This window comes from Falco punctatus (genome assembly GCF_963210335.1).
Source record: "Falco punctatus genome assembly, chromosome: 1".
Lineage (NCBI taxonomy): Eukaryota > Metazoa > Chordata > Aves > Falconiformes > Falconidae > Falco > Falco punctatus.
In genome coordinates this window covers 105,862,821-105,890,063 of record NC_137580.1, presented here as the reverse complement: position 1 = coordinate 105,890,063, position 27,243 = coordinate 105,862,821, and the positions used below count along the sequence as shown (strand labels likewise).

General features: G+C 58.8%; 2 protein-coding genes across 7 annotated transcripts; both read right to left on the bottom strand.

Annotated features, from left to right (window-relative positions):
* Positions 1 to 791: 791 nt before the first annotated feature.
* GAS2L2 (growth arrest specific 2 like 2) lies at positions 792 to 8,246 on the bottom strand. 4 transcript variants are annotated; one of them, XM_080367721.1, is made up of 6 exons: positions 4,568 to 8,246; positions 3,658 to 3,896; positions 3,444 to 3,551; positions 2,775 to 2,871; positions 2,156 to 2,429; positions 792 to 1,989 (listed from the first exon to the last, which is right to left on the bottom strand). In XM_080367721.1, exons 1-6 carry the CDS (start codon positions 4,923 to 4,925, stop codon positions 804 to 806), a joined length of 2,262 nt encoding a protein of 753 aa, XP_080223847.1. In that variant the 5' UTR covers positions 4,926 to 8,246; the 3' UTR covers positions 792 to 803. The 4 variants fall into 4 exon arrangements, with proteins under 4 accessions (XP_080223847.1, XP_080223845.1, XP_080223846.1 ...); XM_080367719.1 differs by lacking the exon at positions 2,775 to 2,871 and having other exon boundaries at positions 792 to 2,429; positions 4,568 to 4,937; positions 5,059 to 8,246; XM_080367720.1 differs by lacking the exon at positions 2,775 to 2,871 and having other exon boundaries at positions 792 to 2,429; positions 4,568 to 6,339; positions 6,524 to 8,246.
* An 85-nt stretch (positions 8,247 to 8,331) lies between these two features.
* On the bottom strand, positions 8,332 to 27,243 carry MMP28 (matrix metallopeptidase 28). Of its 3 annotated transcripts, none has more exons than XM_080367911.1 (8): positions 26,945 to 27,243; positions 18,884 to 18,960; positions 18,059 to 18,222; positions 13,833 to 14,054; positions 12,934 to 13,179; positions 12,407 to 12,556; positions 11,711 to 11,878; positions 8,332 to 10,666 (listed from the first exon to the last, which is right to left on the bottom strand). In XM_080367911.1, exons 1-8 carry the CDS (start codon positions 27,044 to 27,046, stop codon positions 10,272 to 10,274), a joined length of 1,524 nt encoding a protein of 507 aa, XP_080224037.1. In that variant the 5' UTR covers positions 27,047 to 27,243; the 3' UTR covers positions 8,332 to 10,271. The 3 variants fall into 3 exon arrangements, with proteins under 3 accessions (XP_080224037.1, XP_080224039.1, XP_080224038.1); XM_080367913.1 differs by lacking the exon at positions 26,945 to 27,243 and adding an exon at positions 19,944 to 26,581; XM_080367912.1 differs by lacking the exon at positions 26,945 to 27,243 and adding an exon at positions 21,154 to 26,581 and having other exon boundaries at positions 18,884 to 19,692.

Below are 27,243 nucleotides of genomic sequence, written 5' to 3'. Positions count from 1 at the left end.
CTTCTGGCCCCCGTGGGGCTCCCGGAGGGGCGCTGGCTGTGCACACAGGCAGCAGCCTGGCAGCGGGGATTCCCTTCCCCAGCCGTGACCCCCACACCAGGATTATCCTCTCTCCCTCCCCACCCACATGGAAAAGATGCTGAAACAGAAGAGCTTTGGTATATCTCTATTGCACAGACACCACCGCCGGGGCCGTGGCTGCCGTGAGCCTTGGTGACAGCTGCCACCCTGACCATCGCTGCCGAGGTGACCACCCACCCTGTGGGTCTCCCACCTTCGCCCAGAAGGAAGCCCACGGGGTTCAGCCAGGGTCACCTCCTGTGACCCCCCCGACCTGAGCAGCTCGAACATTCATTAAGCCTGTTGGTGCTGTAAGACATAAGGATCGTTAGTCCCATTGTACAGACGGGGGAGACCGAGGTACAAGATGGTTTGCGCGCTTGGATGCCAAGTGTGGGGTGTCCCCGCTCTAGGGGGGCACTGTGGGGGCCAGCTACACCCCTCTTCCCTGCAGAAAGTGCCCCGTTCTCTCAATCTGGGGCTGGATTTTTCCACCCAAAAGAGTACAAGGATGCCTGTGTAGGAGGAGAATTCCCAAGTCTGAAAAAAAACCCCAACCTGGGGAAGGAGGGGGTGCAGCTCCGAAGAGCAATGGGGGTCCCCCCAGCTTGCCTGAAAGCAAATCCATCATGCTGCCCACACTGACCCCGGGCACCACCGCTCCGGCTTCACCACTGCCCCCACCTTTGGGTGACCGAGGGGTCCATCCCCACCGAAACTCGGGGGGGGGGGGGGGGGGTGTGTCAGACCCATGCCTCCTCATCATCCTCGGTCAGCCAGGCGTTGCTGTCGGCTGGCGAGGGCTTGGCCCTGGGATGTGTGCCAGCGGGCTGGGGTGGCCGGGGGGGGCCTGAGGGGTGATGCTGGCCCCGGGGGGGCAGTGGGCGATGCCCCAGCGGGGTGGGGATACGCGAGGGGCGCTTGCCTGGCCTGTGGTCCCGCCGGGGATGCACCTTGGGTCGAAGCTTCAGCTTGTAGATGGAGGGCACACGCTCGGGTTTCTTCAGGCACCGCCGGGGCTTGGGGACATTGCTGGTCCTGGCTCCCCGGGGGGTCTGGACCACCACCCCTGGCCCCTCCACCTCGTCCCCATCCGGGAGGGGGGTGGGCTGCGGGGCAGCTCGTGGGGGCGTTTTAGGGGCCCAGCTCCCCAGCCCCACAGGGCGCAGGGGCTGCCACCCGCGGGAGAGCTCCTGTACCACCCTGCCATAGCCGGGGGGCTGCACGTGCCCACAGCACCCCCGGAGCCCCTCACTGCCCCCGCCACCGCCACAGGCTGCCAGCACCCCGGGTCCCTCGGCACCCCCAGCCCTTGGGTTCTGGGCTGGGTGGCACTGCTGGGTCCCCTGTGGACCCCCCCCAGCAGCACAGACCTTACACCCATCTGCAAAATGGGCCGGAAGGGTGGGGGGCCGGCAGGTGGATGGGCTGGCTTTGGTGGGGGGCTTAATGCTTCCCTCCTGTTTCAGAGGCTGGCTGGAGGAATTTTGGGGTGAGGGCGGTTGGCCCCGGCTGAGGGCTCCCCGGTTCCTTTCCTGCAGGATTTTCTGGCTCTGTGAGTCTCCTCGGGCATCCCGGTGTGGGGAGGGGGCACAGCTCTTGCTGGGGCTGGGGGCACGGGCAGTCACCACAGCAGGGACCCCCCCTTCTTGTGGCCTGGCAGCTGCCACAGAGGATTTGCCTCCTTGCTGGGCACTTTTTGGAGATGCTGGTGTCAGCCGGGTGGTGGGTGCTGCGGACCTGCCTCGTACCAGTGCCGGGGGGGGTTTCCCTGGGGTGCTCCCACACAACGCCTTGGGGACCCCCATGCTGTCCTCCATTCTGGGGGTCACCCGGGAAGGGGTGGGTGCCCGGCACGTTGCCCTGTGGCCAGGAGAGCTGGGTCGAATGGGTGATCTGGATGGTGGCGGCTGCCTCCCCGAAGGCACCCTGCAAGAAGAGAGAGCAGAGAGGGGCTGGGAGCTGCTGCATCCCTCCTCCATCCAGCCTGGAGCTGGGAACCACCAGAAGGGAGGGGGAAAAATAACTGGGGATATGAGAAAAACTGCTCTGAAACCAGGCAGTTTGGGGCATGAAGCATCTCTGCACCACTTACCTGCTCGAAGGGACCCTCTGGGGCTGTGCTGGCTCCCGGCGAGGGCTGGCACCCGGTGGGCGACCTGAACCCTCCGGTGAGGGGGTGGCAGGGGGCCGGGGGCTGGGGGGGGCACGGGGTCCCCAGGTGACAGGGGGCAGGGGACTCTGCGAGCGGCTGACCAGCAGCGCAGGAGGGGGCTGGCCGCGGGGGGCTGCCTTCGAGGCCGGGCACAGCCAGATCTCGTGCTGCACTTGCTGCTGGGGGTTCCTGGTTTTCCAGGCTTGTTTGTGAGCTGTGGGGAAAACGGGGGGAGGCTCAGCACCCTTGTCCATTGCACCCACCGCCGGGTGCTGCCCACCCAGCCACTGCTCTGGTGGGATGCTGGTGTGAACTTGTGCTCCCTTGCAAAGGGGCTTTGAGGGTCCAGCTCCATCCAAAAGTCTGCCGTGACCTCTAGTGGCCACCAAAACCAAAGAGAGTCCCCAGACCCAGACATTCCCCCGCCCAGCAACGAGGCATTGGGGTAACAAAACCTCCCACTCCTGCAAACAGCCCCAGAAGCAGCGACACCCATGCCAGACCCCCCCTCACCCCAGCCATGGGGCAGAGCCAGGGGTCTGGGGGCGCAGGGACTCACAGAGCGAGGTGCAGCGGCACGGGTCGTGCTTGTCCAGGTAGTGCTCCAGCGTGTCCCAGCCGCCACCGACCCGCACCATGACGTGCTCCCGCAGGATCTGCACGGGATGCCCTGCGCTGTGAGGCCCCGAGAGGTGCATGCGATGCACCCATAGGACCCCCCCACCTCTTTTTAAGCAGCCGGGGGGTGGCACGCTCAGCCGGGCTCTGGGAGCTTGCCCAAAGTGCCACCAGCTGTCCCAAAGGATGGCTTCATCCCTGGCTCACCGCCACTGAGGTGGGGAGGGTCTCAGGTCCCAATGCTATCCTGACAGGCACATTTCACCACCACGAGGAGAGTGGGGAGCTTTTTGGAAAACACCTCTCCACTGCCGTATGCTGATCCCTTTGGGAAGGTCAGGCTTATGGACAGATCCAGGCAGGGGCAGAGCATCCCTGTGTTCCCGTTGCTGGGTAAGACCTGGCTCTGGCTTGGGGTGGGATGGCAGGTCCCGTACACATTGATGGTTACATCCATGCAAACATGTACCACAGAGCCAAGCTGCCCTGCTTTGGGGATAATGGCCAAAAGCCCCACATTGGCCCCGTTTGGGCCACGGATTATGGAAGAGGCTCCGGAGCAGGATTCCTGGTGCCTGCACCCCAAAAGCACAGGGGGAAGCAGACTCACCCGGACAAAGATGAGGGTGTCAGAGTCACCCACACGGTATTTCCCTTCAGATATCTTGATCATGGGGAACTGGACGGGGCAGGTACAGCGACTCACCAGGTGCTGGACCTGTGGGCAGCAGGAATGGGTCCTCACCAGGGCTCCTGGGAAAGGTCCTGGGGTGTCCATCCCCATCCCCATCTCCATCCCCATCCCGTTACATGCCCCTCCATACCATCTGGTCAAGGTTGTGGAGGTCCCGTGGTTTCCTGGGGGTCCGGGGCAGAGGGGATTCTGTGGGTGGCAGGTCCAACTCCTGGCGGAGCTCTTCCTCGATCTCCTCCTCCATCTGTACGAGGGTCGGGGCGCGCATGCCGAAGCGGGCAGCACGGCGTGCCAGCTCCAGCAGGCACAGCACAAAGTTCTTCTCGTTCTTCCTCAGCACCAAGTCCTCTGTCTCGAACATCAGGACGTCTGGGGCAGGGCAGGGCTAGGCTGAGCCAGGGCAGGTGCGTGGGGATGAGGACAAAGGGGATGGGGGGCACAGGCGGAGTCAAAACCCGCCCAAAGGGATGCTATTCCCTGGGGTCATCCCACTGGGAGTATGGTGGGTCCAACAAAGGTCGGGATAAATTAACAGAGGAAGAGCCTTCCCCTTGGGCATCTATATGCAAAGGCACCGCGGCTGTTTCATGGCATCCCAAAGCCACAAAAACCTGTGGCTGGGTGCGCTGGTCATGGTCACTCCATGCCCGTGCTCTTCCTGGGCATCCACTGATGGTGGGGACAGCGTGACAGACCCTTTTCCCAGAGCAGGACCGCTCCTGATGGCCTTACAGCCAGGATCATGCTGTGCATGGCGTGGCCGCGCTGTGGCATGCCCCCTTTCCATTTCCACCCCTCCAGTGCATATTTGCACTCAAGAAAACACACCCGCGGCGTGCCAGCACCCCGCAAAGCTGCTGCCAAGCCCAGAAGAGCTTGGGCAAGACATGCCAGCTCAGGGACACATGCGCATGGTGCTGCCAGCTGCTGAGGTGGCACTGGCTTTGGGGACACACGGGAAAACAATCGCAGTGGTGCCAGGAGCTGCTGGAAGGGAATTTCACGTAGGGACATGGGGTAGCTGGAGGTTTGCATCTTACCTTTAATATCCATCTCCTTCCTGCACCACTGGATGAAGTTGGAGATGTTGTCCCTGGCCTGGAAGGTGCCCGGCTGTGCCGCCAGGTTGCAGGCAACGCCAGCGGTGGGCAGGCGGAGGTGGCAGGCCACGCCGGGGCAGGCACGGGCGAACTCCTCAGCCACGTGTTTGATGTTGTTGGCGTGGGAGCAGAGCACAGCCCCTGTCTCCAGCACCTCCACAAAGGTGCCCACCTCAATGTCTAGGTCATACAGCTCCTTCAGCCACTCCGCCAAGTCCTCCTTCATGGCATAGAGGTACTGCTCACTGGACCGGTAGGGACGGATGCTCCGCACCGCCGTGCCCGGTGGCCCCCACATTATGCCATAAGACTGGGAGGAGATCAAGGGAAAGGGGTGATGGGGACATGGATGGTGGCGTCACGGGTGATGAGGACATGGGGAGCTGCCCCAGGCCATGTCGCCAGCCCACCTCCCCAACAGCCACACTCACCTGGTGCCACTCGCTCGCTGCCACCCCGGGACAGTGACGCGTCCTCCCGGTGTTGGTAGCCCTTCTGGGGTCGGAGGGCTGTGATGCAGCTGGGGAAAGGAAATTACCCTCCAGAGCAGTGGGTGTTTTGTTTCTTTCCCAAGTGCTGTTCCCTTCTCCTTGGTGACAAGGGACTGGCTGCAAACACTCCCCATTAACCCTTCAGCGCCTGCTCCTCTGCTGGCAGCCCTGCTCCTTCTTCCCCAGCCAGCCCGGGGTGGGTTTTCCCCTGAGATCCATGGCTCTGGGGAGCTAGGCAGCAGCTTGTCAGCATCCCAAGTTGCTCACAACCACAGAAGATGGGGGGCTTGTCCCTCCCTGCCACCCCTGCACCCACCTCGACCACAGCTGGGGTGACTTGATGACCCTGCAAGATGCATCTCCAGGACTCGGTACCCCTGAACTGACAGCCCTGAGGCAGTCACATTTTTGCGCCCATTTTACAGGCTCAGACACCCTGCTGAGATGCTGCCATGTGCTGTGCGAGCCCAAACACACTGTGGCAGGGAGCCCACCCGAGCAGGGGAGCCCGAGCATGGGTGACCCTGAGCAGGGCTCCCTCCTCCCTGGGTGGGGTGTCCAGAGGGATGGAGAGAGGCTGAGCTCCATGCAAGGCCAGTGTAAGGACCTCTAAACACATCACGGGGATGATGCTCAGACCAGTGTCTCTGCATCCCTCCTGCCCTCCCTATGCACAGCCTGGGGCACAGCAGCACCAGGAGCTGGAAAGCCAAACCCCAAGGTGAGGGCTTCCCAAAGCTGTAGGGATCAGGGCAGAGATCCCTTGGAGAGGGCAGGTCTTGATGGTGGTCAGACTCCCAGACTCCTTGGCTCAGCTGTCCAGCAGCGTTTCTGTGCAACCTGGAAGTGTCCCAGCAGAGAAAGCTGGAGGAGGACGACGAGGAGGAAGAGGCTAAAGAGCTGCAAGAGGTAGAGGGTAGCAAGAGAGACACCACTGCCATTGCTTGCTCTGTGCTTTCCACCAAGACATGGAGCCAGGGGTTGGTCTGAGAGCCCAGCAGCCCCAGGGAGTCCCAGACCCCCACGCTCTGTCCCCCAGCTCCCCTTCCACCAGCCTCTCCCACCCCAGCCCCTGGGGCAGCACTCCCAAGGAAACACCCCCATGCTGATCACAAGCATCTTCACTTACTCATCATTTCACCTCCTCGTAAAAATGCTGGTGGTTGCTCATGTCTGGGCATAAATCCCTACACTTGAACCCAGTCTCATCCCTTGATCCTGCTGCAGGGGACAGGTGGGTCTTTGTCGCCTCCAAAGGCTGGGGGTCAGAGCAGGTCCCCGCAATGACCCAGCTCTCTGGGACCCCCCTTTGCTCCAGGGCTCATCCCACCCCTCAGTGGGAGCTGGGAAGCCCTGCGGTGTGTCGGGGCTCAGCCCAAGCTCCAAGGAAATGCAGTGGCTCTACCTGCAAATCGCAGTCCAACTCCACCAGTCCTCTTCTTCAAACCCTGTTCTGAAAAAAAAAAATAATAAAATAAGCACGAGGGGGGTTATTTGCATGCCCACCTTTGGGGTTTCTCTGCACTGTGCTCCCTTGCAAACTTCTTCCCCAATTGCCCCTGACAGCAAGGTCTTTGGCAAAAGCTGAGCTCCTCCAGGGATGGTGTGACTCCAGGAGCTGGGGCTTTAAGAAAACAACTACATGGTCGAGTGGGCACTGCTGGGAATGTTGGAGGCTCCCTGCCTAACCCAGGGCTTGCAGAGCTGCCCCAGTACCCAGGTACTGCTGCACAAAGCAAATCTACCAGGGACGTGCTTGCACCTTGGGACTGAAACAGAGTCTTCTGTGGGCATGGGGGGCTTCTTGCTGTGTCAGGGGACCCTGCCCTCCTCCTGGAGCCAGCTGCTGATGCTCACTATAGATCACTGTCCAGCCGGTGTCATTCTGGGGGAGGAAATGCAAAAATCCCAGCTATTCCCCCGGGCTGGGGAATGTGCGGCAGGCTGGCTGGAGGAGTCTGTGCCTGGCATGCCCTGCCAGGGAGCACAGCAGGAGAAAAGGACCCTTGTGAAGCAGGATTTTCAGCCAGAGCATCCAGTGGGACCGATCACACGGCTCAGGGTGTGAGTCGACTTCCCCCAGGTTCTCCCACGTTTGTGGGGTGCAGGTGATGCAGCAGAGTCACCCCATCTCTGCCAGCAACACCATGCTCACCCCCAGCCCTGGCAGCATCACCCGTGACCCCCAAGGCATCGCAACTGCACGCAGCTCCAGGAAACACACGGCCAGCAAGGGAGGAGAAAGAAAATCCAAAACCGGGAGAGGATTTGAGGTTGTCCCATCCTCAGCCTCCAGCCCCAGGGCAGAAGGGATCCCTGGCTCTCTCCTAAGCAGACACAAAAGGGGATAACGACCTGCTGCTTCTCAGCAGAGCTGCAGGTGCGCAGGACCCCTGTACCCCAGGCAGACCCATAAATCCTCCTGTCCCCAAAAAGCAGTAGATGGAGAAGCCACGCTGCTCTTCTGACCCTGTCCAACACCCCGAGCGCACACCTTGACAGCAAGACCTTGTCCAGTGCCAGCCTTTCCCACCAACCCCCCCAATCACACCCATCACACCAGTCTCGCCATCACGCTGCAGATCCCATGCCCAGAGGCAGCCAAGGGAGCTGGAGAGATGCAGCTCCAGGCAGGAGACATGAGCGAGGGCAGAGGCAGGAGCGTCTCTGCAGACACTGACACTGCCTGCACTGGCCAGCAAATCCTTCTCCCTGCAGGCAGAACGCTGCCTGCCTAACAGGCAGCACAGGCAGGACGCCCTGGCATGTCACAACATGAAGCAAAGCAAACAGGAGCAGCAGGGAAAGTTTCAGGGTGCTGCCTGTCCCACGGGAGGTAAGGACACACCATCACACACATCACGATGGACTGGGGCGACGGGGGAGACCTGGAGGGCCCCCATCAGCATGAATTCACCCTGGAAAATACCCAACTATTAACACATCCCAAGGTATGGAGAAATCCTCAGTAATTTGGGATGAAGTAGGGAAGAGTTTCCATGTTTTCATCACCCACCAGTGAGCTTTCAGTGGGATCCATTCCCTCCATTTGATCCAGCAAGCATAAAAGCTGAGGCCAAATACAGCAATACCCACTCCAGCCCCAAACACAGAAATGCATCTTAAACAAAGCCCTTTCAGGGAACAGGAGACTGGCTTTAAAAATTTAAAAATGATACCAAAGTGTGACATGCAAAGAAGCAGAAATCCCAGTGCTGCTTATCCAGAGGTAAATTTTATTTGCTGTCAAGTCTCCAAGCCCTTGGGACTCCCTGCAATTGATGTCGCTTTCTTATCACTCAATTTCAAATAAAAATGGTGTGGTCCCGTCTCTCTGGCAACACTGAAGGTCCCCTGAGATTTAAGCCATGAGCAGATGAAGTGCCCACGTCTGTGTCTGCGCAGGAAGGATTCTCTCACAAACATCACAGAGAATGAACAGAACTGCTTGTGTTAGCTCTCTGTCCTGCCAAATCCACATCTCAGCTGACATCTGGCAGCACCTAAAGTCCTCGGGAAGAACCACCCTGACACCCTGCCTGGGCAAGCCCAGCTCCTGCTGCTTCTGCAGGGAAGATCTAGGGTGGGTGATGGCAAGTGGAGGATGCTGCGCTGAAGAAAAAGAGTCCTTGAAGCTGCTGGCATCGGGAGGGCACACCAACTTGGCATCCCAACACAGCACCCTGCCCAGCACCCCAACAGGGCATCCCAACACGGCACCCTGGCACAGCAGGACCGGCCACAGCCTGGTGCCAAAGCCGCCAACCCAACACCCAGTGCTGGGGTCTGAGTCCTGGGAGAACCATCAGCAAAGCAGCCCCCCACCTGTGTACAACCCCAGCACGCTGAAAACCCCCCAAGTCTCTCACGTCAAAGGACATTTTAAGTAAGTTGGTTGCCCTGGTTGCATTGGCTGCCACTGAATTCAAGCCCTGGGGACCCAACGCTCCCCCACCGGCTGTGGGGATGATGGCCCTTTGCAGACGTGACCGGTGACTCAGTGCACAGGAGCCAGCGGCGTTTCCAGGTGGGGAGTCCGCTTTGGGAAAGGAATGAGGAATATGCAGCCGAGCTGTCCTCATGAGCCTGCATGCATGGACATGTCCGTCTGTCCTGCACACCCTCGCCTCTTCCCCTCCTCCCCCACCAATCTGCCAACCCTGCTCATGCAACTGCGGCACAGGGGCACGGGACTCAAAAATATATTGATCCCATCTCTTGCAGAGACAGAGCAGAGGGACACAGACACTTTCTCTGCACACAAGAAAGGCTGCCAGGTGAGCACGACCCTTATCAGACATCAGAGAACCCACCCAGCCATCCCAAACCCAAGCCAAGCTGCAATGCGCCTGCTGCCTGCGCGCTGCATGGCGCCAGGGCCAGCACCTCGGCTGCAACTCTCCCTGCCTTCACCCCAAAAAGGCTCCTACACCAAAACGCTCTGCTTTCTCCCCAGGAACCCCACGGTGTGGTGTCTCCAGCGGGTGCCCCACCAGAGAGCTGGGATGCGGACACAGCCCAGCGAAGAACCCGCAGGGATGGGCTCGTGGCCCAGGTGCCCACCCTCCATCCGTGGGGCACGGGAGGGGAGGAGGCAGGAGCTGGGGCTCTGCACACACAGCAGTAGCAAAGCTCAGCACGAACCCGTATTTTTGTTCAAATGTCTCTTTTGTTTTAACCAGGAAACATTCTCAGTCTCTTATTTAAAACCACCCAAGCCCCAAACCAAGCAACGGTGCGGCACTTCTCTGCCTGATCACAGGAAGATGGCAGCTGAAGTATCAACAAATCCCATTTTTTTAAAAAAGAACGCGTAACAATATCCTGAACGTTAACAGAAACAGGTGTGTTTGCAGTCTCCATGGCTTATTCCTTTTTTCGTGGTCTTTTTTTTTTAAAAAAAATTGTCTCCTGAAGCCTCCAGCCTGCCTGGCCGTGGCGGACCTGCTGCTGGCTGCCCCATCCCAGCTGCATCCCTGCTGCGTCGGGGCACCGCTCCAGCATCCCACTGCTCCAGCCGCCAGCAGGCAGCCCTGACCTGCTGGTCCCTGCCAAACCGTCCCCAGGTGGGAATCAAGAGTCAAATAAAGAGGGATCTGGGCAGCGTCAGGCACGATGGGGGTCAGACCCCCGTTTTGTCCCGGCACGCTCGCTCATAAGAGGATCTGCCCATCGTTCACATCCCAGCAGCCCATCCAAGGTAGCTGGGTGGCCCATTTGCCGGTGGCCACCACTCGCAGTTTGATCTGGTCGAATTGCCAGTACTGGTCATCCCTGAAGAAGTAGACGAAGCCGTCGCGGTGGGTGAGAGCGCCGGCTGTGCCGGGGGGCAAGCCCTGCCAGTCCCGCAGGCTGCGAGGGTAGTAGGGCTCCACGCCAAGGGTCTCCTCGCCCGCCACGAAGTACTTGGGTCCTTTGAAGAGGACCAGGCGCCGGAGCTGCTGGAAGTAGAGCGCGGTGTCGGGGTGTCGTGGGAGGCCACGGGCGCTGCATTTCTGGGGGAACCCTGCCTCCAGGGTGGAGCCCCTGTAGCACCAGCATCGGCCACCTGGGGAGAGCCGGGGAGAGGGGTTAGAGCCCACCCCCACAGGGTCCATCGCAGGACCAGCTCCAGGAGACATGGAAGGAGTCAGCCACAGGGCCAGTCTTGCAGCTTGATACGCATCCCTGAGATCCATCTCATTGGTGACCCAACCAGCACCACTGCGGGGCTGCCCCATGGACTGGGCTTGGGGGGGAAACTGAGGCACAGTAGTTCAAGGGCTTGAAGGCACTGAAAGGGACTGGCAGGGACAGAGCAAGGTGACCACACCAGCCACTAGGCTCATGCTGCTGCCTTGCAAACCTTCCCCCTGCTCCTGCACAGTGAGCGGGACCGACGGACCCAGACCCCATGTGGACCCAGACAAGCCAGACCACAGCAGCAGAAATCGCTATGGGGGACGAGCACTCGGCTGTCCCCGCAGCCACCCTGTCCCCACAAAGCAGGCAGACAAAAGCTCCTTTCTGCTCACCAGCCGCAGCCTGACCCAGCCCCAGGGAGGGAGGGAGCGGACGAGGGAGAGGGGCTTTTGGCTGTCACCCAGCCCCAGCAACAAAGCCCCCTTTCTGAAGAGCCAGCAACTGGTTTCCATTCAAAACTGGGGCTGACCTTGGCAGCCGGGCTGCCTGGTTTGACCTTCCTCTCCCCGGCCGGCTGCGGCACGGGCAGCTTGGGGGTGGCATCTCAGCTCCCCGTGGCAGCTCAGCCGCCGGCACGGCACAGGGAACCGTGCGTAACCTGAAAATGCTGCGCTCAGCTCCCCTGTGGCCACGCGTCTTTGTGGAGCGTTTTCTCCCCCAGATCCCAAAGGGTTTGGTGCATCTGGTTTTGTTTTTAAACAGAGGTGAACGCTGCTGAATGGACTAATGGGGAAACTGAGGCACGAAGGGAGCACCCAGTGGTGCCCCAGTTCTGCACTGGGAGGGGACCAGCAGGAGGGGATAGGGGACGTGGGCAGAAGAAGGTGTCCAGCCAGACCCAGACAGCCAGATGGGCAGGCAGGAGCAGCGGCAGCCCCGGGGGCAGCTCTCCTGCCCCTGCCTCACCTACCTTTGAAGAAGTAAAACTTGCCGCTGAGCTGGGACCAGGCACAGGCGTCGATGCCGGCGGGGAGGCCAGACCAGCGTGTCTGCAGGGGCTGGGGGTGGCTGGCGTTGCCACTCGCCGGTACCACCCAGTAGTGGCTGCCCTTGAAGATGTAGAGGTTATGATCCGCGTCTGTGAGGCAGAGGGAGGGATGAGGGGATCCTGGGTGAGAAACCTCATCCCACCTCCCAGCCGCCGCTCCCTGGTTGCCCGCTCCTCCCCGTGCAGCTCTGCGGTGCTTTGGGGATGCTGGGGATCTGGATGCTCCCTTCTGCCTTTCCAGCCACCCCTCAGCTTTCGTAATTCATTGCCTCCACTCCAGCCTGGAGAGGATATGAGCTGACCACAGCTCCTGCTCAGGGCTTGTCTTCCACGGTTGAGCTCCTGCAGCAAATAAGCCTCGCCCTGGCCCAAATTTTAGGATGTTTTCCCCACTCCTAACTCACCAAGCCGTCCCTGTGTCCTCAAGATGCACTCTGCTCTGTGGCAGCGATGTGCATCAGTGATGCCACCAGTCCCAGGAGCACGGATGGGGGCTGTGGACCAGCCAAACCCCCCTTTCCCACCACCGGAGTTTATCAGAGCAGAAACAGGCTGCAGCGCTGGGGCAAGGGGTAGGGGGGTGTGTTTTGGGAGAGGGCTGCACCTGCCAACACCCACCAGTGGTTATGGCGTCGAAGAAGGAGTGGCAGTAATAGGTGCTGAGGCTCCTCTGCTGCCGCTCCCTGCTGTAAAGGTCTGTGCTCCAGTCCTGGAAGTGAGTGAAGACCCTTCCCGGGAGCTGGATGGCCGAGCCCTTGGAGGGCTTCCCTGGATGGAGCAAGGGGTGGTAAGACATGGAGAAGGGGCAGGGAAATGGCTGTGGAGCCATCCCAGGGCTCCAAACACTCCTTGTCCTGCTCTCTGATTCCTGTCCCCCTCTATATGGTGGTGGCAAAGATGCTTTGATACCCCCCCGGAAAACATGCACCAGTGTTTCCCTGGTTGCAAACAAGCAGGCAGCAGGTCCAGCCTTCCCGGCCCTGCAGGACCTGGTACCCATCCCACATGCCCTACCACACTTCCCTCCCCAGCCACAAAGGGATGGGGCTCATCCCCACCGTGCCCCTTCCACGTAGACCTCTCCCCTTGCAGGAGAGGGAACAACCCCGGAGGAACTGAGGGATGCTCAGAGAAGCCAGGCTCACCGTACAAGTTCTGGACAGCCAAGATGTCATCCCAACTGAGGACAAAATCCTTGCTAAGCTTCTTGTAGTAGGGAGACATCAGGGCACTCTTCACGGGGGAGTGCTCCAGCCCCAACGTGTGGCCAACCTCGTGGGCCACCACGATGAAGAGGTTGCGCCCTTTGCCGCTGCGGAGGGACCAGCGCTCGGCACTGTCAAAGTGGGCTTCTCCACGCCGGGGGAAGAAGGCATGAGCCAAGGCACCTCCTGGGGACATGAGAGCCATCAGGGACCACGGGACAGGAGAAGACCTCAGCCACAAGGAGCAGGAGGCCACATGCAGCTCTGGTTTGCTTAAATACGCATCAACGTTAGCAATTTGGGAGGCCTCCTGAGAAAGAACAGCAGCTCCCCACAACCGTTTCCTGCAGCAGGTACAACCCAAACCAGTTCTGCCTCCTGCTCCTGAGCACGCGGGGTTGCACTGTGGTTCATGCATTTGTTTTCTTGCTGGGCTCGGGCCAGGGACTGAAGCCACCGCAGTGACCCATGCCAGGCAAAGGCTCAAGAAGCAAGAAAACATGGGCTCATCTGACAGCGGATAAGCAGAAAGGCTCAGCTGGAAGGAATAAGCTCAGGGCTGGTGGATGCCACCAGGGTGAGGAGGGCTCCTTGAAGGCCACCAGCATGATCCCAAATGAGTGGAGGTCTCAGCTGCCTCACCAGCAGACCTCCATTGCTAAGTTGGGAGTAAGGACCCCAAATCAGAAAGCAAACTGGTGCAAACTGGGTTAGAGGGACTGCTGGGGCAGAGCCTTGCCTCCACCACCCCCTAGCCCATCACTGCCCCAGCCCTCCTCCCTGCCAGGGAAGAGCCCACGTTGTAAAAGAGAAGCTTACGAGGGGCAAGCGACCAGCACCTGGTCCATCGAAGGCATTGTTGAGTCCATCATTGTGGTCCCCATGGAAGAAGGTCAGGCGGATGTCAGCCGGGCCATCCCGCGCCTCCCAGAACACCAGTGAGGACACGTTGCTCCAGAGCTCGAAGGCGGCTTTCACGGCCAGGCGCACCTCGTGCTGCGGCAGGTAGGACGGCCAGTTCACCACTCGGTACATCAGGTGCCGCTTGTACCACCTCCCACCTGCAAGAGAGGCAAGAGAGGCAAGCTCAGCATGGCGATGGGGACTTGGACTTGTCCTTCCACCAGGGGCTGCCTGGGTAGAAGAAAGCTTCCTGGTGCTGGGAAACATCATGGCTTTCACAAGTTGAAGCTGAAAGTCAACCCACCTGTCCCACCAGCAGCCTCAGCACCCTGCACCAGCAGCAGGATCTGACCCATGAAATCCCTCTGAAGGTGCCACCACTAGATCCCACTATTTCCCAAGGCTGGAGCTGCAATCAAACCCTACCGGGGGGACCAAAACCTGTCTGAGGAGAGAAGAAGCTGGGGCACCCAGTTCGAACCCTCTGGCTCGCCTCATGCTTTCCAGGGCCAAATCCAGCATGGGTCCCTGACCTGCAGGTCTCCTGCCTGATGCCAGCTTCATGCCCAGAAGAAGATGCAGCCCAAGGATCCGCTCACTTGGAGACAAAGCAAAGCCACCTCTGAAAACAAGTGGCCTAAAGGCAAAAGGAGTGGGAAAGGCTCTGGGCAGCACCCTGGGGGCACAGAAGCACTGCAGGGATGGGGGATGCAGGATTGCAGCCCGGTTAAGGCAGATCTGCCAAGAGCTGGGCACCAGCCACAGGGAAAAAAGAACCGATCCTCAAGGAGAGAGCAGTCGGGTTTGAAATGCATCTCCAGGAAGGAATGGTACCGAGTGCCATAGCAGCAGATGCTGATCTCCATCACAGGCCCAGAGACATCCAGGGCTTCATCCAGCTGGCCAGCAAGCACAGGCAGGGAGGGAAGGTGCCTGCTTCTACCAGGAGGAGCTGCAGCCAAGCCCTGCGGCGCCTCTGCACCTTCTGCAACATGCCCAGATGCTGCAGGGACACCAAACCCAGGGGGCCACGGCAGGCGTGAGTGCAGGGCTGCGGCTCCCCAGCACCCAAAGCTCCCCTGGCGAGAGGGGGCTCCTCCCTGTCTCCCCCGATCTCCCTCCCTGAGTCCCAGCCTGTCCTGGTTTTATAAGGGATCCTTTCCCTTTTCCCCCCTGTACGTGTAATTTGGAAACAGCAGATACTAAGCCAAGGCAAGGAAGAAGAGGCCAGCTCCCCAGTGGCAGGCCTGTCTTTTCACCCTTTTTAAAGGCATCCTGACCTCTTCGACCTGCAGAAGTTGTTGCCTGGAAGCCTAGCCAGGGAAGGATATCCCAGAGGACACAAACCATCGCTCACTGTTCAATTTAAAAGTATCATTTTACCAGCATTGAGAATCCCACTGCCCATAGCTTCTTCAAAAGCTTTTTCAAGGGAAACAAAGCCCCACTGCCACCAGGGAAGATGGTGACAGTGATGAAGGGGACAAGCCTGAGAGATCCCACTAAGCTCCCCACCCTCCTCCCACCAAGCGGGAGCGCAAAGCTGTGTGTTCCTGCAGCTGGTGCACAGCATCACAGCCCCCTCCTCCTCCTCCAGCACCCCTCGCAGCTGCAGGGACCCTGGAGTGCCGCAATTACATCTAGCCAGGGGCATCCAGGAGTGGGAAAGAAGCCAAGAGGCCATGCTGGGGAGATGAGGGTGTCAGAGCCAGTGCCAAGGTGTGGGAGCAACAGACCTCGATCACCTGCACCGGCTCCACATGTGCGGGGAAACAGGAGGAACAGAGCTGGTAGCACGCTGGGGCTTGCTGCTGTGGGTCTGAGCCAAGCTGCTTGCCAAGCCTGGTGGACATCCCATTCCAGCTCTGTGTCCTTCCCCCAGTTTCCGAGCAGCCCATGGCAGGGAAGGCTCTGGGCCAGCTGGTCCCTAATCCTGGGGGCAGATTCAGTTCCCTCTGCTCCTCAGCGCAATGGCAGCCTCCAACTAAAAAGGGACACGGCTGCGCTTTCCACCAGCCAGGACAAACCCTGCGTGGCAAACGCTAAATACCTGCCTGGATGGCTGCAGCCCTATGATAAAGCCCTGGCATCCTATCCTTCCCTCCACAAGGACAGAGCATCTCCCACTGGAGAGGGAGGGATGGCACCAGCAGACCAGGGCAGGAGGCTCCAGCCAGAGCATCTCCCACCGGAGAGGGAGGGATGGCACCAGCAGACCAGGGCAGGAGGCTCCTGCCAGAGCATCTCCCACCGGAGAGGGAGGGATGGCACCAGCAGACCAGGGAAGGAGGCTCCGGCCAGAGCATCTCACACCGGAGAGGGAGGGATGGCACCAGCAGACCAGGGAAGGAGGCTCCGGCCAGAGCATCTCACACCGGAGAGGGAGGGATGGCACTGGCAGGCAAGGCTGGGTGAGGCTCATGTGGCTGGCTCTTGGGGAGAGGAGGGCTGGGTGCCACACGAAGCCATTGAGCCCAGGACAATCACAGGCAGGGAGCTCCCCACGGGAATCCAGGATGCCGGCTGCCTGACATGCCATCTGGCTGAGGACCTGCTGGTCAGCAGAGCTCCCAGCCAGCTCCAGGGCCTGGCAAAGCCCAGCAAGGCAGCTAGAAGAAAGTCCTCCTCCCGGCACCCTCCACTGCAAACCTCGATTTCCAAACAGGACCTGTCCCCAGAGCTTCCCGGAGAGCAGAAAGCCTAGGGTTTTTTCCCCTGCAGAGGGCTTTGTTTGGAGGCGCAGAGTGGGGCAGACACGCAGGGCCCCGTCTCACACAGACTGACCCCCTCCTCAGCCCCGCTGGCCACCACCACCGGGCTGACCCAGCTGGGAGCCAAAGCTCACCCCGGGCTGGCTTTTGCCCACGTGCTGGCGGGATGATGGACACGGTGGGTGCCCGGTGAGGATCCTGCTGGGAGAGGGGTGGATGGCAGCACGCTTTGCTGGCTCAGCTGCAGCGGCTTCCTGCTTCAAGCAGGATAAACAGCCAACTTCGTACAGAGCCTCTAGCCTTCCTGGCTGGTGCTGCCAGCCGTGTGGGCACCCACTGCCTCCCCTCCAGCCTGCGGGCACCCACTCGGCGTTGCTCCCATCCCTGCTGCCTGCTGGGGCTGCGGCCAGCTGCACCCCAGCCTGCCGCCGTGGGGGATCTGCTGGCACCAGAACACCGGAGCAATAACCGGTGCCACACAGAGCCCTTCCCATCTCTTGCCACCCACCCACGGACTGTGATTCCCAGAAAGGAGCCCCAGGGCGCAGGCTGCTTGCCCATCGCCTGCTGTATGCCCTGCCCGGCTCTGCCACATTGCCCTCCTGTCCCGGGCACGGCAGACCCCCTGCCTGGGAGGGCGATGCAGGGGCGATGCCTGTCAGGGTTTTGGAAGGAAAGCCAGAGGCAGGAGGAGGATGAGGGGGCTGTCTCCTGGGGCCATCCATCGCCAGCCCTGCCAGATGTAGAGACAGCCTGACAAGGCACAGAGCCCTTTCTTAATCTCGCCTTCATTTTTCCCATGTCCTAAGCACAGCTGGCCCCAGCCCTCTTGCTCTCTAGGAATCCAGTTACTCATCCGCAAGCCCAGGAGGCAGCTCATGAGAGACAAGAGGCCCAATCCTGGACACACAGGAGCAAGAGAGGTTGCTCGGAGCACAGTTAAACCCCTTAACATGGGTGAAACAATTCCCTGTGGCCAGGAAGCCCAGCACCAACAGGTTTTGGGGTAACTGCTGGGTGACTAACACCCATTAGAAGTCTTCAAGCCCAGCAGAGCCTGGAGATAACTTCACTGTGTGCCAGCCCCTGCCCTTCAGATCATGCCACCACAGCTGTGTCTGGGGCCACGGTGACTTGATAGCTCCCTGGGAGATGTCCTGGCTCCCTCGACAACAGTAAAACCACCCCGGAGAGCTGAATTTCCCTACCAGTGGAGTTGCATCTCTCTAATCATTACTGACATCAAGCCATACAGAACAACTAAAAATAAAAAGGTTTAAAAATAAAGCAGTGCAAAGCCCAGGCGGGTCCCGGGATGGATGCTGTGTCAGTGGGGCTGCCCCTCCCTTCCACAGCAGCATCTCCACGAGTCCCATTACAGGATGGAAGAGTTGGACTGTCAGCACCCCAGAAGCCCAAAGCCCACCAGGACCCCCAGTGCCAGTGCTCACCGTGCTGCGTGGTGCGCCTGCGGCGCCGGGCGGCAGATGCCCGGTGTGCCCAGGCAGCGCGGCTCTCCCTGTCGCCTGTGCCGCACCGCGGCAGAGCCATCTGATGGAGCGTGGGGGCATCCAGGACCCCGCTGAGCGGGAGGTGGGTCACCCGCTGGAAATCCCTGCAAAAGGAAGGGAGACATCAGCACCCACACCTGGACCCCCCCGGGGGGGTGGTTAGGTTAGTGCTGGGTGTTTGACCTGAGCCAGGGTTTTCACCCAGCAAGCTTCATGCCCCACCATCAGGAATGCATTCAGGTGGGAAAACAAGGAGGATTTGGCTCTGCAACCACGTCTGACCAGTGAGCCATCTCCTAGCAGGGCAAAAGCAGACAGGGGAGCCTAAAAAATGCCTTTTCCAGTTTTTAACCCCAGTTGTTTGACTTTACATTTGACTTTGCATAGGGTCAGGGATGCTCCCAGAGCCAATGTGATCCCGCCAGGCGATGTCCGAGCAGGGGCTGTCAGCTCAGCCCCCTGGCATCTCCCAGCCACCCCCAACCTCGGCCTCGACGCAGATATTATTGTAAGGGAGCACCGGGCCATAAAAGGCAAATAAAGCAGCGCAGCGAGGCACCAGCTGCCAGCATCCAGCTGCGGGAGCAGGGTATGGACTGGTGCTTCCAAAAAGGACTGGCTGTGCTTTATCATCGGACTGTGTGAGAGGGAGCCCCTGGCTGCAGAAAGACCTCCCGGCTGCAAAAAGACCCTCCAAGCGCTGGCAGCATCCACGCAGCTGGAGTTGCTGCATTTCTGTTGCAGTTTTAAATAAAAGGCTCATACCTCACCGCCTCCATGAACTCGGTGGGGCTGTGTTCGGTCCCTGGCTCGCCGAAGTAGCCGTATTTCTCCAGGAAAAGCTGCAAGAAGAGACAGAGGAGAGGCACAGCTCAGAGCACGGGCAGGCGTTTGCATGTGTTGGCTTGGGAGGGGGCAGAGAAAAAGGAGATGTGATGGGAAACGGTGCCGCAAAGCTGGGGCTGTGCAGAAATGGCCAGGTTTTTTTTTTTCCTGAGACTTCTGGAGCTCAAGCAGCTGCACCTCCTGCGCTCATAGAGGTTTCTCTGTGTGTCCTCCCCATCGTTTTCGATGGCTCTTGGGTTTCTGGCCATGACACGATGGAGGCAGAGGGGGAAACATTGCTGTCAACAGATCAAAAAAACCCCGCTGCCATGTCGTCTGCAGCCACAGGCTACCAAACCCGCAGCTCCAATCAACTCAGCTCAACACCAGGATTAAAATAAAGGCTGAAGTGCTGTGGACACAAGTAGGGTGGGGTGAGATGGGGTCAGGCTGCAGCCTCCCCCCATCCCCACACAGGATGTGCTGCCACAAAGCGGAGACACTCCAGGGGCAATCTGCTCTGCCAAACCATTCTTCTTCTTATCAGCCATTTACATGGACGGAGACTGTCGCTCTGAACTTGCTCCAACACATAAAATTGCACGTTAAAGAAAATAAACGGCTTCCCTCTGCTCAGCCTGTGCCCCCAGCTTTCGGAGAAGGTAATAGCCATGGTCGCAGGAATGCTGCACACCCGCCTTCCCCGCCGCCGGGGATGTCTGCAGGAGACAAACAAGCCGCCCAGCATCCTGTTAGAGCAACAGAATAGGACTTAAAGTAATGAGGAATAAAAAGTGAAAGCGTCTGCTTCATTTCCCACATCCCAGAGGAGAGGTGGGCTGAGCATCAGGGATGCCACGGGCTGCCCCGGGACAGCACGCTGCTGCCTGCTGCAAAAACGTGTGTTTTTAAAGCCACTTCCCTCCCTGCTCATCTCGGGGTGGGGAAAAGATGGGGGGCTGGTGTTAACCTGCACCCAATGCCACTCCTGAGTGCCCACCTTTGGTGGCAGTTCGGTCCACCACCATGTCCCCGTGCTGGTGGCAGCATCCCTCCCTGGGCACGGCGACAGTGAGCCGGCCACACTCTCCCAGTTGCCTGCTGGGAAGAGGGAATAGTTTCTGGATATGGCAGCCCTGGAGTGAGCCAGGGCCTCTCCCTCTCCTCCTCCTGTCACCGTTAAGAGTCATTTTCACGTCATCCCCCACCCACGTCACCCTCTGCATCTAGTACCTCCCTGCAGGCAGGGCTGGCACCTTCCACATGCTCCCTGCCTGTTGCTCACCGCTTCACAAGCCTTCCCTATCCCCCTCCCACAACTCATCTCCTCCAGCCACTGAGTTTGACCCTCCTGCTTTACACCCCTTCTACCCAGAGGGTCCCCCTCCACTGCAGCGCAGCGAGGACCAGCACGGCTTCATGTCAGGACACTCTCTTCACCCAGCCCCAGCCAAAAAATGTGGCTGTGTTTCTCACCGAACACATCTACCAGCTGCCTGCCTCGGCTGGAGGTAGCAGCATCTTGTAGCAGTAGAAGCCTGAGCGTGGCCAGAGTCACCCAGACACCGCACACCCAGTGAGTCAGGATAAACTGGGCGTGAGTAAGTGCCGTGCCAGTAGGCAGGAGCATCGGCTTGTTCACCAGGCAAAGCCACACCAGCTCTGCCCGAGGATGGACCGTATAGCCTGGATATGCCATCTGCACAGCCACACGTATAGCCGGGACATGCCACCTGCACAGCCACACGGGGGTAACTCCCCCCTTTACACGAGTACCAGGAGGCAAAATACAGCAGCAACTCGCGATGTGCCTGCGGGGAAGGAGGATACAGGGATGGGGGAGCCACATGGGGATGAGGTGGCAGGGAGGTTTGGTAGCCCTGAGAGAGGAATCTGGGGAGGAGAAGGTATCTGGCCCTCTTTCTCTGTGGTTGTGTTTTTATAATGTTTTCCTCCAGAATAAGAATATCGCCAGCTACATATATAGATGCAGGGTGATAATCCCCAGCGGTTACATCATCGCAGATAAATGTGAGCTACAACGCACCCAGACGGAAAGTCCCGGGTCTCAAATCATGGCACAGTCTAAACCTTTTCTACCACAATTTTCCTTTCACTCAGCCTCTAAACTGTTTCAGCTTGAAGCTGTTTTCTCTCCTGTAACCTAACACAAACCCATCCTTAAAGCATGAAAATGTTTTTTCCCGCACCATGATCTCACAAAGGCTTGAAACTCCATCCGGACAAGCCAGGGTGCATGGCAGAATGGCAACCACCACCTCAGCAGCTGCTCTTGAGCAGCAACAAAACGTACGCAGGCCACTGGCTTTATCATTCCCATCCGGATCCCATACAGCTTTGCAAGTCCAGCCAAAGCGGCAGTTCCCCTGTAGTTTCTGGTCCGTGTCACGTTGAAGTTCTTGCACACAGACACCAGCTCTCAGGCTGCAAAATCACCAGGAGAAATCTTATTACATTTTCTAGAGATGGTTATTGTGAGCTCCAGGTGACAGTAGCCTTGGGAACACAGAGCTACAGGAGAGGGATGTGCTGATCCTCCACCCTGCGAGGCATTTATCAGACTGCAGAGCATACCGAGTTCCCTGCACCAGAGAATTTTCAGGGTGACAGGGAACCCAAGAGCCCCATGCCATGGTGTCTTGTGCCCAAAGCAGCACTCAGGACCCACTCCAGCACTGCCCATGCCCTGCACGACCCCCAGAGAGCAGCCAGGCTCTGGCAGAGCAGGGTGGACACTGGCATCAACCCCTTAAACCTCTCCAGAGGCTACAATGCAAAGCCTGGCCGTGCTGGGAAAACTCCCTCCCTCCTGCCCCAGATGGGGAAATGCTCTTTTCTATACAATGGGAAACGAAAAACAGCAGGTAACCAAGAGCTGAACATTAATATGAAATATGCCCAGCTCCCCCTCTGCATGCAGGAGGGAGAAGAGGAAAGATCTAGCTGCCCAGGAGCCAGTGTTGGGGGAGAAAAGCCTTTGGGGCTGCAGCAGGGACAGCGGGAGGTGAGTCTGGGGGAGATGGAGGGGCCCTTCCCATCTCAGGGCTCTGATGTGGAGCTGGTTACAACCTTGGAAATCATCTCTGCTTGAGAGCTAAAGCCAAGGAAACACCTTGCCCTCGACCACAGGCATCTCGAGTGGAAGAGAGCCAATAGCAAACACAATTAGACCTCCCTCCCTGGAAACTGGGATAACAACAGCGCAGACAGCAGGCTCTGGTTCCGCCTGCCCTTCCCTCCAAACTCCCAGCTTTGGCATCCTTCCACCAGTTAAGCATCAGAGAAACCTCGCACTGGGCTCCCATCAACTGTGGTCCCTTCTTCTCCGCCTGGATACAAACTCCATCTCTCCCCCCGATCCCCTGGCCGTGGAAGGAAGCAATCCCATCCTGCCGAAGGGTGGGCAGGCATTTTGTGCTGTGGTTACAGAGGATGCCAACTGCAAGCTGCATCTCCAAGGTCTTTTGTTTTTAATCATGAAATGACAGCAGCCTGGTGAGCCAGGGCAGGCAGGTCCCCAGCCCTGGTGCCCAGCAGCCCCAGGTTCCATCCTACGTCATTTCACCACCAAGATGGACATGGGGGAAGCTACTCCCGCTTTCCAGCCAGTTGCCCCCCATGGCACAGACACAAGGAGAGCTGGCCCGTGAGCACATTTTGGCCCAGCCGCAGAAGAAGTAGCAGCTCCTCCTGCCCACCGGGTCGCCGCCTGCCTTGGAGCTGCCTTCAGAAGACGTTAAGGCATTTAAAAACGTTCATTTGTTCCCACTTTCCTAAGCTGCATTCCTGCCTGCAGTTGCAAACCCTTAGGCAGAGTCCTTATGTCTCTTTTGTTTAAGTGTGTGTATAAGTATCTATATAAATATTATATATATAGACACACAAGAAGGGAGATTAGCAACCACAGGGCTTGGTTATCCTCCCGCTGAAAAGGCAGCAAAATGTCAGCTAATTCTGCATGTTAATGACGGAGGCTGATTAAAACCCCGAGCCCAGTCTGGTCACTGTGACGCTCCCCCGCTGTGCCTAATCCTGTCCTGAAGGAATCTCCTCTCCCACCTAACCCTCCCAAAAAGCTACTTTAGCAGCAAATTATCTACTTGCCATCGAAGATGTGGAGCTGTGCCCAGCGTCTTTCAAGCTCCTTTAGTTTTTACACTTGACCTTCTGGAGAAGCAGGAGCAGCAAGCCAGGACTGCAGCAAGTCGAACTAAAACCCCTTCTGGTGTCAGTAACCCAGATCTTCAAGATGCTGAATGGGAGCTAGCCCCCTGCCTCCCTGGATCAGAGGGATGCTATGGGACAGCAACAATAACTACCGCATCACTTGAAAGGAAATGAAGGCCATGAAACATGTTGGGCTCGGTGCTGTCTGCCTGCAGGTCGCTCTGCTCACTTGTGCATTAAATAGAGGAATATTGCATCAACCATCGTGGCAATTCACTCCTGCATTTGCAACCAGCCCACCGCTTCGCCCTGGCACCCCATGCCCTGGGCATTGATGGGCTGCACCACCCAGCCACAGCTCCGGCAGCGCCAGCGCCACCCAAATGCCACCCAAAGCACTTGGGAAAAACACTGGGCTTGGCCAAACCTTCCCCTGCGAATACCAGAGCAGCTGACAAACCAGTCCGGTCACGCAGATTGGCTGGGCTTTCATGTTTAAGGAGAGAAAGGAAACAAGACACTTGGTCTTCACCCTCCGTCGGGATGCGGAGCAGCAGGGGGGAAGGCGACGTGCCCCCTGCCAGCTTCACCGTTAACAAGTGGGGATTGTTTGGGGGAGAGCTGTGAAGAAAGCAGGGCTGGTCACGCCGCGGTGACTCACGGGGTTGTTAGTCACACCAGGGGACCACCGGCTGCCTTGGAACCACTCGCTTTTCCATGCTCCCCCTTGGCCACACCGAGCCCAGCAGTGCCTCGCAGGGGTGACAGCACCTGAGTAATTCCTCCTCCTCTCCCCCACTTCTTCCACTGCTGTGCTGAGGCTAAACAGCAAGAATGTTTCCCAGAAAGTTTTTTTTTTCCTCTTATTTCAATCAGAGGACAAATGTGGGGGTGCCCCAGGAGCAAGCAGGGGTCCCAGCTGACCCCTGAGCCCCAGCACATGCTGGGTGGTACCCAGAGACCCTCGCTCTAGCCAGGCTGCGCTCAGCATCCAGCATCCCAGCTGACTGCCCATCCATAAAGGAGCTCACCTGGACACTGGAGCATTTCCCAGCACAGACAGAGCTCAGAGCCTGTGCTAAATGTGAGCCCTTGGGTTGCCGAGGGGAAAAAATTAGAGGCCATGTGCTGCTGCAAGAGAGGGAGGGAGGAGGGCAGGATAGCAGAGGGGGAAAAATCGAAAATCAGAATGTCTTGGTCCCTTAGTCTCGCTCTCCATTTCCATTCCCTACTTTTCTCAAATTTCTACCCAATTTTTCTTCCCATTGCAACAGACCTGGAGCTTCTCACACATATCACTGCAGGGACTTCATCGTCCTCTCTCCTCGGCACCACCAGCACTCTGCCACGCTCTCCACGCCCAGCACGGGTGAGGTCTCACGTGCCACATATTTACACCGTCCCCCCAGGATCAGGCATTGCCACACACCCCCAACCGCTGTCCTGAGCACAGCACAGCCAGAAAGCAGCTCTGCCAACTACGTGCTATCTAGCATCAGACCTTCTCCTATCTGGAACCTGCAGATAACAAGATGATTTCACACACAAATGTTTCAAATTACATTTCCAAACTTTCCTTCTCCTTTTTTTTTTGAGCTGCAGTTGATACAAATGCAGTGAAAGCAAGGGCACAAGGCAGGAAAATAACACAACTGTACATTTTCTCAGACTTTCGCATCTAAGTTTACAGAACCCATTGTTGCTAACTTTGGCTATTTTAAAAGCAATAAAAAAAAGCTTTAGAAGCAAAGCCTGGCAGCGGTCTGAAAGCCACAAGTAAATAGAATTATCTGATGTTATGTGAGAATTTCAGCTTCCTCTTAAAAGCAACATTAACTGCTCAGTTTAATTAGACAAAGTTTCTTAGCCCAGTCTCTATACATTTCCATCGTATATATTGTCCCAAAGTCCCTGGCCAACACAGTATGTCACACTGGGGAAACTGAGGCAGGGAGACAAGAAAGTTGCTTGCCCAGCACCCCTTGCCTGGGATCTGCCACGATCCTGGGATTTGCTCTGAGGCTTCAAGGGAAAAGTTCACAGAAATCACCAGTGAGGAATCAAAAGGCAGGCTAGACCTTTTAAAGCTCTCGCCCCCAGTGAGCTGAGGGTTTTTTTTTCAAGTGAATCTTAAATCATTGATTTTCTGAGCACTAAGATCCTTGCGGATTTATTTTTCTCCAGGTGACCTGAGGGGCTGAGGTTTGTGCACACTGGGACAAGCACACGTGTAACTCACCTCTGCGAAACAGCATCTCCCGGCACAAAAAGCCTGCACATTAAAACAAGCCTCTGAGCATTTACATGCACTTTTCATCTTAGAGCATACAAAAAAATCCAATTAATCCACCAGGACTCGCTGGGATTTAAAAATCAAGCATCTGTGCAAACATACACTGGATCGATGCCTAAACAAGAAAAAAAACCCCAACACGAACCTTTGTGCACAAGCCAAATCTAGTACCTCGTCCTCCCAAAGCAAACAGGAACGGATGGTGGCATGGTGTGACACTGATAGGGGGACAAACAGAAGAAATGCAAACAGAGGGGATGCAGACAGCCCTGGCGAGAGGCAGGGGAGGGGAAGGACTGGCTTTTGTCCCCTCCTGATGTGCCAGGAGATGGGAAGATTTCCCAGTACAAGGCTTCTGTCACCAGAGCAATAGGGAAGGCTGGGTTTGCAGGTGTACGTCACCCGTGAGGACCCAGCTCCGCATACAGCACGCGTGGGGACACACCTCAGCGTTCCAAACGCAATCCTACGGCATGGGCCCATCTCCAGCAGGCACGGCCGCACGCCTGTGCCACGCATGCACTGCTGGCACCAATGCAGCACCAGCGTACACGGGCCCAAAGCCGCGGCTGGCACGCTGGGCTCACCCTCGCCGCCCACCAGCACACGCCTGTGCCATGTGCACGCTGCGGGCACACACGGCACGTGTGCGGATGCACATATGGCAAGCACCCATAGCACGGGTGGGGATGCACACACCACAGGCACCCACGGCACAGATGTGGACACATACATCAGGCACCCACAGCACACATACATGGGTGCACATGCCACAGGCACCCACGGCACACGTGTAGACACACACAGCAGGCACCCACAGTGCACACATGCATGGAGGCACACACATGGAGGCACCCACAGCACACACACATGGATGCACATGCCACGGGCACCCACGGCACACACATGACATGGATAAGCACACATTAGGCACCCACACGTTGGGCACCCACAGCACACATACATGGATGCGCATGCTGCAGGCACCCACAGCACACGTGTGGACACACACAGCAGGCACCCATGACACACATGGAGGCATCCACATGGATGCACACACCATGAGCACCCACAGCACACACGTGACATGGATGCACGTACATTAGGCACCCACAGCACACATATATGGATTCACGTGCTGCAGGCACCCACAGCACACGTGTGGACACATACAACAGGCACCCAAGACACACACAATGGAGGTGCCCACATGGATGCACACGCCACAGGCACGCACAGCACACACATGACATGGATGCACGCACATTAGGCACCCACACATCGGGCACCCACAGCACACACACGTGGGTGCACAGGGCACCCATGGCACACGTGTGGACACACACAGCAGGCACCCACACGCCGCGGGCACCCAGGGACATCCACCTGCGGTGCGAACGCGCGTCGGGGACGCGCACAGCGCCCGTCGGGGACGCGCACAGCGCCCGCCGGGGACGCGCACAGCGCCCGCCGGCGCTGGCAGCGCCCGCCCCCCCCCCCCCCTCCGCCGCCGCTCCTACCTCCGCCTCCCGCCGGTGGCGAGCGGCCGGGCCGGGCTGCGCGGCCGCCAGCAGCCCCAGCGCCAGGGCAGCCCGCAGCGCCCCGCCCGCCCGCGCCCCCATCCCGGCGGCGCGCCGCTCCGCTCGCACCGGCCCCGGCCCCGGCCCCGCACCGCCGGCCCCGGCCCCCGCGGCACCGGCCCCGGCTCGCCTCTCCCCGCCCCGGCCCCGGGGGCGGCCCCGGCCCGCCCCGGCCCCGGCCGAGGGCTGGGCTCCGCCGGCAGCAGCGGGCGGCGGGGGCGCCCCCCCGCACAGCGAGA